The sequence below is a fragment of the Chelonoidis abingdonii genome, chromosome 1, assembly GCF_003597395.2.
Source record: "Chelonoidis abingdonii isolate Lonesome George chromosome 1, CheloAbing_2.0, whole genome shotgun sequence".
Lineage (NCBI taxonomy): Eukaryota > Metazoa > Chordata > Testudines > Testudinidae > Chelonoidis > Chelonoidis abingdonii.
This window is the reverse complement of record NC_133769.1, coordinates 80073680-80084020: the sequence shown is the minus strand read 5'-3', so window position 1 is coordinate 80084020 and position 10341 is coordinate 80073680. Positions and strand designations below refer to the sequence as shown.

Genomic DNA, 10341 nt, shown 5'->3' with positions numbered 1-10341 from the left:
CTGCAGAGTCCTGACATTGATATAAGCCTCTATAAAAGCCATGGTTTTAGTTCTCAAGTAGACTTGTTTAGCAATATATCAGGCACTGGGTGTGAAAAAATTAAATATGAAGAAATGGGGTATGGAACACTGACAAAAGAGGAACTAGGAGGGGGACAAGGAGTCCCCTTAAGTGCCAGCTTAGCCTTATGCAATATATAATATAACAGCTAATGCTTGCTTAAGGGAAACTCCAAGAAGGGGCTATCAAAATAACCAGCTCAATCACTGCCAAAACACATAAAATATGTTCAACTAGCTTGCTGATATGCAATATTTTAATGACTTTTGCAACATGTATTTGCAATCAAGGGGTCATAAGACAGTCAATATAATTGCAAAAAAAACAATAACTGGCAATACCCCAAACTGGCCTTACAGTAAATAACCTGCTAATTTGCAAAATTGCATTACCAAAAATGGCAAATAGCTTGTGTAATCTATATAACGTTTTGCGGTTTTAACCTTTATAAGTTTGGTAAAATTTGTAAGGGACAAAGCAGTTTATCCCTTGCATGGGATTTTCGCTGTCTCTCCCTGCATGCACATTTGAACTCTTGTTATAACAATAAAGGTGCCTTGGACTGTCTGATCCAAAATCAACTGGGTGGTGGTCTTTTCCCCCCAAATTGGGTGCGCCATACGGACAGCCCTGTGGTATTGCCCTCCTGTCCAGATCTGACTTTAGCGTCCAAGACCTGGGTGCTTACCTAAACGTCCCCAGCTCAGTACCAGCGTGGATATTTTTGCTGCCCACCTAGGTCAGGAATTTATAGGCCTACCCCCCTTTCCCTCTGAATGGTGTCCCAACCCTTCCTTTGGGGACCCCCAAAGACCCAGACCCTGGGTCTCCTCTTCTCTCCCTCCCAGCCTTCGCCCCCCTTCTGTTAGCCGGTGCAATGCTATACCTCTACTCCTTGAAATACAACCGGAAGAGGCAATCTGCCCCCAGGGCTAGGCATTCACACTATAAGCTCAACATCAAGAGATCCCCCTCCCTTGTCCTGCAGCCTTTACCGCCCTGGGACATAGGAAGGTGAGCCACAGAGTTTGGGCTTTTTCCCTCCCCCTCGCCCTCACTAGGAAAAGAAACTCACAAGGTTTAAAAGAAAACTTTATAGAAAGAAAAGAAAAATATAAAACAATATCTTGCATTAAGAACCAATACAGGCTCTTGCTTATAAGAAAATATGAATAAACATCGATTTAAAAGAAGCCCCGGTTAAACCTCCAGCAAATCAACATACATGTCAATACCAACACAAACTCATCAAGCGAATTCCTTTGCTTTCCTTTGTACTCACGAAATGTTTAGGAGAAACTTTGAGATATGAGAGTTAGGAGAAAGCTTGTCCCTCACAAGCCGAGGAACAACAAAGACAGCAGCAATCCACATCTGTACATACACAAAAGCTCTTCATAGCCGAATTACTTTGCTTTCCTTGTACTTCACAGACTTTTAGTAATATTTGAGATAAGAAGAGTTAGAAGGAAACTGTTTAACCTAGCTGAGTAAACAACAAAGACCCAGAGTATACAATTCCCCGTTTTATTGTTTGACTTTAAACAATCCAGTTCTCTGATTGGTCCTCTGGTCAGGTGTTTGGTTACCCTTTCCAGGTAAAAGAAACTTAACCCTTACCTTACCTATCTACTTATGACAGCCTCCCTCCAACCCCTGGGCCCATTTAAAAGGTAAGAGACCTTTTAAAATCTCTATTGGGGTTTGGTGGAGGACTGGTCCATAGGCTCCGGTTTGGGATAAGGCACAAGCTGTTTTCGAACTTTTAATCTTCAGACAGTCCTGATGCCCTTTTCTTTGAGGTTTCTTTAAGGTTTCTAAAGGTTTCTAAGGTTCTTAAAGTCTTATGGTATCTTATAAGGTTGCCGGCAGCCCACAGACCGTGCTCCTTTAGGTCCGAAGAGACCTGATCCACTCTTGGGCTATATACGCCCTGGGAGTTGATCGGCGGTCCCCTTCCTACTAGGATTGGTGGGGATCCAGGTAAGGTTTTCTACCTTAACAGCTGTGTCAAGAACGTGCCTGTATGTGTGTGTGAGGGCTGAGCAGCCAGGGTGAGTGACAGCAGTGGGAAGAGGCCCCGAGCCTCCTGTGAAGCAAAAGCTTGTGACTGGGAGTGTCTCGAAAGCAAGCCCCAAAGCTGAGCTTGGAGAGATTGTGAAGCTTCCCAGCTGGCAGGCCTTGGTAAGTGGCTAGCCAGCTGAGGTGTGTGCATGCCTCCCCATCCTTTATCCCTTCCCCTTCCATGACCTATGACCCTGTGACCGCTCTTCGAGTACTGTCTTGTAAAGGACCGCAGGGTCCCTATCTTTGCCCTCAGGAGCCATAAGCTCCCTCCCCTCCTCGCAGAGAAGGAGAGCCCCGGGAAGCCGCACCGCTGACTCATTAGCTCAAGAGGCACCGTTGCCTTGTAGGCTGGTCTTCTGGGCAAAGGAGAAGGCGTGTGGGAACCACAGACTTTCTTGTAGGTCCAATCCCTTTTACTCTTTTCCCTTGTAGGTCTCCAGCTGTGGTTCCGGCCCACAGAAATCTACCCCTTTACTCCTGCCAAGGGCAGGAAAGAGGCCATAGGTGTTAGAGCCGGGGCAATCCTAAAGCGTTCCCTTGTGTGTGTGGCTTAAGTAAAAGCGGACTGAGGTAAAAATGGAGACTGGAGGGTTGAAAGGCATCCTGGTCCCGCTCAGAGTCATGCCTGCTACTTATGTGTATGTGCACTATAGCCCGTCAACGTGTAAATATTTGCGAAGGTGGAATTGGTACACTAGAAATGATCCAAAATTGCAGTTTCCCCTGGAAAAAAGTTTTGACCTTAACAGAGTGGTGCATCTGCAGGGTGCGCTTCTTGCCAACACTGTATCACAGAGGCAGCATAATCTGTATTTTAATTGGCGTAATAAAACAGTAAAACAGAGCCAGGCATTTCAAATAAGGAGTCTTAAGGACTCCCCAAAAAAGTTAAAATCTAGACTTAAAAAAAGGCTCAAAAAAACCTAGCCCTTATCCAGAGACTGTCGGGCCAGTCTGCAGCTGGCCCGGGAGTCCCTTCTTGGGAAGCGGCGGCCTCTAGACCGCTGTCTTTATCCCCACCGCATAATCCCAGGCGAAAACAGGGTCAAGAAGCACCTGGGGTAAATCCTCAACCTAACTCCAATTCCTGCTTTTCGTGCGGGCAAAAAGGGCACTGGAAGACTAAATGCCCTTGTAGAAAAAGCTGTGCCTGCTGTAAGCAGGCAGGCCATCTTATAAGAAACTGTCCCATGCGTCCTCCTCGTCCTGGAGGAGTCTCAAACCAAACCCCCTACCCTTACTTGTCAGTCTTTCCCTACTCCACCTCCGCCTCCGCTGGATTGCTAGGAGAGCCAGCAGACTGCTAACGTCATCGCCCCACTCCTGTCAGTTAATCAAACCGGCCCTACGGTCTCATGTTTAATAAATGGTATTGCTACCCCATGCTTGATAGATACTGGAGCCTCACGTTCTACCCTAAGGGCTCAGAAATTTCGGTCGGTACCTCTCTCTCCGAAGGTTATAACTGCAGTAGGGGTGGGTAATACATCTATTCCCCACCCTGTCTCGTCCCCACTTTCTGTCTCTGTCGGTCCCCTTTCGGCTCATCATGCGTTTCTCCTCAGTCCTTGTTCTCCTGTCAACCTGTTGGGAAGGGATTTGCTGTGTAAATTGAACTGTACCATTTTCTGCTCCCCAATGGAGTGTTTTTGGCTGTGCCTGATCCCGCTCACAATAAGGTCCTGGCAGTTTTTTAGAAGAATACTCTAGAGGAGAAGACCGACCGCAGCCCTTCCTCATTGCAACAGGAACTGCTGGTTAAGGTCTCTCTCTCCCTGTGGGCATTGTGAGCCGAAAATGCTGACCAGGTTGGACACATTGGGTCTGCCCAGCTAGCTAAAATTTGCCTGAACCCAGCAAGACCACTTCCCAAAATATAGTGAAACCCTCTCTCAAACTATACCAAAAAAAAAATTTATTCTGCTGTGTATGCTGTTGTTCTCCCTATTTTCTTTATTGTTTGTAGCCCTGTTATTATTCTCTTATAATGCACCAATGCTAAAGGGTTGTTATTGTAATGTGTGTATGTAAATAAGTGCGTATAAATAGATAAAAGGGGATTTAGTCAAAAGTCCACCCTCCTTGCCAAATTGGTAGTAAAACAATGCCTGTGTCCATAAAAAAAAATAATGCTGCAAGAAAAAAGGATCAGGCCCAAATGGCAACTGTGGTTTAAGGAAGTTAGGGGGAAAAAAAAAAGGTTAACTCTGTAGTTATTGGAAAAAATTAAGGAGTAAAATTAAGTACAAATGTTAAAAAAGGTGTTATAAAAAAAATCTTGGTTTCTTTAGAATGTCTGTAAATAATCAGCACTCTTGGTATGTATAATTTTGTTTTATAATAATTGGTGTTGTTTTGGGTATATGTATATATACCCAAATATACCAAAATATATATACTTTTACCAAAACACAAAACTAAACAAAAAATAATCCAAAGTTGTGGCTGCAACAGGGCAGTCAAGGCCAGGAGAGTGGTAAAAGATTTTGAATCTGTTTTGGTAACAAAAAGCAAATAAAAACTGTAGTGAGTACCCTACACTAAGCCTTAAGGTGGCTCTGTGTAATCAACGGTCATGTTGCCAAAGGGAAGCCAAAATAAATTGTGTTTTCCATTTTAAATCAACATGTATTCAGAGGCAAAAGTTAAAAAGGTAGAAACCATTAAAACTTGACCTGCCTATAAAACAAATACAGGAAAATATGAGAGGTAATTTGAGTGATTCCTCAGTTTTGCCTGCAATCAGCAAAAATATTTGTAAAAATTGATTTCACTCAAATGTTTAAATATTGTAATTGTAAGACTTGACCTTAGACAAGGTCACAGACCTCATCCCTTGGACATCGGAGGCTAATAAAGCTTTCACTCAGGTTAAGCATGTTCTGGCCTGAGCATTGGCACTGGGCCTCCCTGATTATAAGAAACCCTTTACTCTCTATTGTCGTGAGAAAAGGAGGGACCCATTGCATATCTAGACAAAGGAAATGCAATAGATCTAATTTACCTCGATTTCAGTAAGGCGTTTGACACGGTTCCACATGGGGAATTGTTAGTTAAATTGGAAAAGATGGGAATGAATATGAAAATTGATAGAGGTGTAAGGTTTGGATAAGGAATGCGTTAAAGGGAGACATCAGACGGGCACGACTGAGAGGTGAACTGTCAGGCTGGAAGGACGGTTACTTAGTGGAGTTCCCAAGGATCGTTTAGGACCAAATCTCATTTAACCTTCTTAGTTTACTTGACCTTGCAAAGAGTGGAATGTGCTAATAAAGTTTGCAGATGACACTCATAAAGCTGGAGGGTATTGCTAACACAGAAAAGTATCCGGAGATACCCATACAGGTAAGTCTGGATAGACTTAGTAAACTGGAGTAATATAATAGAGAGTATAATTAATTAGTGAAATGTGCAAGGTCATGCACTTTAGGCAATTAAATAAGATTTTAGTATATAACAATTGGGGACAACAGAGGGGTACAGTTGAAACAACAGAGGAGGAGAAGGACCTGGAGTATTGGTGATCGCTAGGATGACTATGAGCGCCATATGCTGATATGCATTAAATAAGCAAAATTGCGGTTTTAAGATGCATTGCAGCGATGTATTTCCAGCCAAGATAAGAGAATTGCAGTACTGTTGATTATATAAGGCATGGGTGAGACCTCTGGAATTACTGTCGGCAGTTCTGTCTCCCATTGTTAAAGAAAGATGAATTCAAACTGAACAGGTTAAGAGACCCGGCTACTAGATCACCGAGGAGGAAAAATCCTGCCTTATGAAAGAGACTTAAGGAGCTTTGGCTTGTTTAGCTGGCCAAAAGGAAGACTGCGGGCCGGATATCTGACTTTATAAATATATCAGGGGGAATTAATATGGGGGGGAGAGGATATTATTTAAGCTTAATACTAAGGTAGACACAAGGGATAAAACGGGTAAAACTGGACATAGGAAATTTAGACTTGAATTAGACCAAAAGGTTCTTAACAATTAGAGTGAAGGCCTGGAAAACAGCCTTCCAAGGGGAGAGTGGGGCCAAAAGACATATCTGGCTAAAGACTAAGCTTATAAGTTTTAATGGAAGGATGATAAATGAGTAGGATAGTTATTTAATTTGGGCAATTGATCTTGGGATATCAAGCAGATAAGATCTGGTCATGGTCTGTGATGGGAAAATCTTGGATGGGAATGAGAATCTGAGTTACTGCAGAGAATTCTTTTCCTTAGTGGCTGGTGAGTTCCTCTGCCCCACCTGGCCTCAGGGTTTTTAGCTGACGCCATATTTGGGGTCGGGAGGGAATGTTCCTCCAGGGCAGATTGGCCTTCCTATGCAGCGTGGGGCACAGGTCACTTGCTGGTGGAATCTTCTGCAGCTTTGAGGTCTTCAGACACAAGCTGAATACTCAATAACTCGGACATAGCGTTAGGGGCTTGTTTATAAAGAAAGTGGAGGGTAGGGTTCTGTGGCCTGCTTTGTGCAGGAGGTCAGACTAGATGATCATATTGGTCCCTTCTGACCTATGAGTCTATGAGTCTATGAGTTCCTCTTTGGACCCAGTAGCTGATGGTTTCCCTCCTTATCTTAGACCCATGGCTGCTGCGGCGGCCCATTTAGAATCTTCCGCTACCCTTGTGCTGAGCAGCCCTTGACTGGCTGAGCAGCTAGCTCAGCAGTTCCCCATGCTGTTATTGCTCTCCTCAGGCTCACTAAATACGAGATGCTTCTTTTGAATGCATCAAATGTTACCTTAACTAGGTGTCCTGTGCTTAACCCAGCCTTTCTGTTGCCTGCGGGGGGGTGGGGAATGGTGAACCCCATATCTGTCTAACAGTAACTGCTGGGCTCTCCTCTCCCAGGCTTGATTTGCAGGATCCTGAGTTATTTTATGTAAATGGCTCAACAATATTGTAATTCTTGCCCTATTTGTCTGGCACACAACAGTGGAAAGCCAGACCAGACTAGACTGGCAGCTCACCCCACTCTATGGGGACCCTTTGTAAATATTCAAATAAATTTTATAAACATGCCAAAATGCTGCTTTTATGAATATGTGTTAGTTTTAATAATGTATTTCCTTATAAAAAGGCTAATGCCAAAACTGTTGTGAAACTTTGGCATACCTGTGAGTAGCAACAGTAAATGTGAACCTAATTTTACTGAACAAATTATAACTAAGTCATGTGCAGCTTCACAGATCTAGTATGGCCAAATGCCCTTAGAAGGCCACTTCCAATTAAAAAACTGCACTCAGCCCTCATAAAATTTCTACCAGGGCACCCAGTGTAACTACCAACAGTGCCCTGCTGGCCTTGGCTCAAATGGACATTCATTTAATAAATGGCACAATGCATAATTATTGCCAGGCACTAAAAATGTGTTAGGTCTTTTTATATATAGTAACTCTGCCGCTCGCTGAAACCAGAAGACTGGGTCTACATAGAGGTCCACCAGCGAGGAACTGTCCTGGCCACATGCTGAAAGACCCTTATCAAATCCTGTTAATTATCAACACCGCTGTGAAGTGCCAAGATTTGACCACCTGCCCATGTTTCTTACTGTAATGGCTCTCCGACTGATGATCGGTCTATCTTTCCTTCCGGCGTTGTTGCTCTTTCCGGACAGCAGGAGTGAAGGACAGAGAGAAACTGATCAGCGCCGAGCACCCTCACCCCAGCATTCATCTGTCTTGGTGAGAGAGGAGAAGTAACAAAAGGCGTGGGTCCCATGGATTCAAAACAGCCGCTTAGTAGAAGAACTGCCTCACCTCAAACACAGGACAGCTGTTGGGTGGAAAGTCCCGCTGATCATCGGTATTGTATTCGCAGCCGTTGTTGTGCTTGTGGTTCTCATAATACTTTTGCCTGTGAAATCTCCACCCGAATCCAAGCTGCCTCATGTCTACACCCCAACCCAGTTAAGTGCAAAACCCGCCCCGGTGCCTGCTGCCCAGATGGCTGGGTCGGGTTTAGAGGAAAATGCTATTATTTCTCTGATACTGAGGGGACCTGGGACTCCAGCCAGAGCCTCTGCTCTTCACTCAATGCCTCCCTGGCTAAGATCGACACTGAAAAAGACCTGGACTTCATTATGCGATATAAAGGCATCTCTGAGTTCTGGATTGGCCTAAAGCGAGTATCGGTGCAGCTGTGGCACTGGGTAAATGGTGAACAGTTCAACAACCTGTTTACGGTAAGAGGAGAAGGCTACTGCGTGTACCTGAGCGATGACTTTGCGACTTTGTTGTGGTGCTCCACAAAGCGCTACTGGATCTGCAGCAAACCTGATGGAATGCGAAGGAAGGACAAGGTAAAAAGCTCGTAACCTCTCCTTTGTCTGCTGACAAACCCACTGAGCCTTTGAACCTTGCTAAAAAAACAATCTCTCCACCTGAGGACATAATAAAGCCTCCAAGCAAAGTAAGGTGATTGTGCTAGTAACCTCTCCCTTGCTGCCTCACTGCTGGACAGCTAAGTAAATTAAGACTACGAAATCTCGAAGAATAGCTTGCGGAGGCTAGCCAAAACTACCTGAAAATAAAACTTTTAATGTTCCTTAAACCTCTCCTCCTTAATAAACTTGGGATGAGGATGGAAAAGTAATATTTTTCTAAATCTTAGCTATCAGTAGCCTCACTAGTAAACAACCAAACATATACCCACAGGACTTGCCTGGCCACGGGAATATCTTTCTGCTTAAAGGCTATTCCAGTAACCAACAACATAGCCTGTATCCTGTTTTAGTATTCCCCCTCCCATGTAACAAACCTAAAAGCCTTCCAAAAAAATAAAGTATCTAAGTGTACAACCAACAGTTATGGTATGGTTCTTCTAAAAAAGGAAACCCTGGGAGGTTCAGATGGACCATATTTAATGCCAGACTAGGAACTATCAGCAAAGAAGGGTCTTAGCTGGCTCCTTATGGGACAAAAAAAAAAAATAGTGCCACCTCTGTTTAAAATACTTACAAATATCAATTGCATAATAAAAATTGGGCCAAATAAAATAGGCCATAGGGCCTATTTCCGGGGCACAGGTAAGCGGTGTACGGGCTGGTGTGGGCAAATTGCATGCTGTCTCCACTCTTCGTGCCTTTACCCAAGATTTACTAAAATTAATCTTATGCATCGCTGAGGCTAAAAAGGTATTGCAGTGGGACCATGCTTGCTCTAAAAAACAAAATCTTCTTAATGTCCAGCTAAGCCTAAGCACCAAACCTGGCCCACTGCCCTTACAATTGCCTCAGGCATACCACCTAAGACATAGCACTGGAAACACACTTAAAAATTTTCTGGATGGAAATGCTGGTGCTCACAGTGCTCCTTCCAGGCCTATGGGCCCGTGAAAGGGGGTGGGCTCCCGCATACCGAATCCTCCTAGATCCTTTGGAAGGTTGTATGTGGGACTGGGTCATCCACTAAAATGTATGGAAAGTAAGATCGCCCAATGGCCCTAACCATTTCTTAATTGTCGCCCCAGAAGTAACACCTGATATTTAAATAAAATTAGGATAACCTGTGAACTAATTGGCCCCTAGGACTTCCTCAGCTCCAGTGCATTCAACAGCTTATTCCAACAGCTCCTGTTACAAGTAAAGCCATAACCCTTCCACATTTAATACAAACCACTAAAATACTGAGTTCTAGGGTAGACTAGTTTTTTCAGACTATTTTTCAAAGGCTTTTGTGGCATGTCCAGTCAAACCCTAGGTAAAGCTTTTAAATGGACCTGTGGCTGTAACCTAAATAACCCCCTTCTTTAAGCTGCAAAACATGTCTCTTACACAGGCTAACCAATCTCTCTTGGTGTTCAGAGTTTCAGTTTTGTCTAGCACCAGTTAAAATCGGTTATAATGTAGGGGTAAAAGCAACACTAATAAAAACTCAGTTTTTTCCCTCCTCCACAAGCACCTATAGTCACATCAGGGGGGTTCCAGAATGCTGTCAGCAAAAGTATCACCTTGCTCTGTACGTATGCGTATTAATGTAATATTTGTGGTTGTATTCTGTTAAACTGGTTAAAGAACTTCAGTAAAGGGTCTTGTAAATTCATAGACTCTAGGACTAAAAGGGACCTCGAAAGGTCATCGAGTCCAGTCCCCTGCCCTCATGACAAAACCAAATACTGTCTAGACCATCCCTAACAGACATTTATCTAACCTACTCTTAAATATCTCCAAAAATGAAAATTCCACAACCTCCCTAGGCAATTTATTC

The 10341-nt window shown here is 43.7% G+C and overlaps 1 protein-coding gene across 1 annotated transcript in view; it reads left to right on the top strand.

The window, feature by feature from the left end:
- The first annotated feature begins 6285 nt into the window (after positions 1–6285).
- The window catches only part of LOC116823131 (uncharacterized), a 47011-nt gene continuing 42955 nt past the window's right edge, over positions 6286–10341 (top strand). The window contains 4 exon segments of the mRNA XM_032777507.2: positions 6286–6361; positions 7783–7879; positions 7881–8067; positions 8070–8435. Of these exon segments, the coding sequence (XP_032633398.2) occupies positions 6286–6361; positions 7783–7879; positions 7881–8067; positions 8070–8435 (726 nt within the window).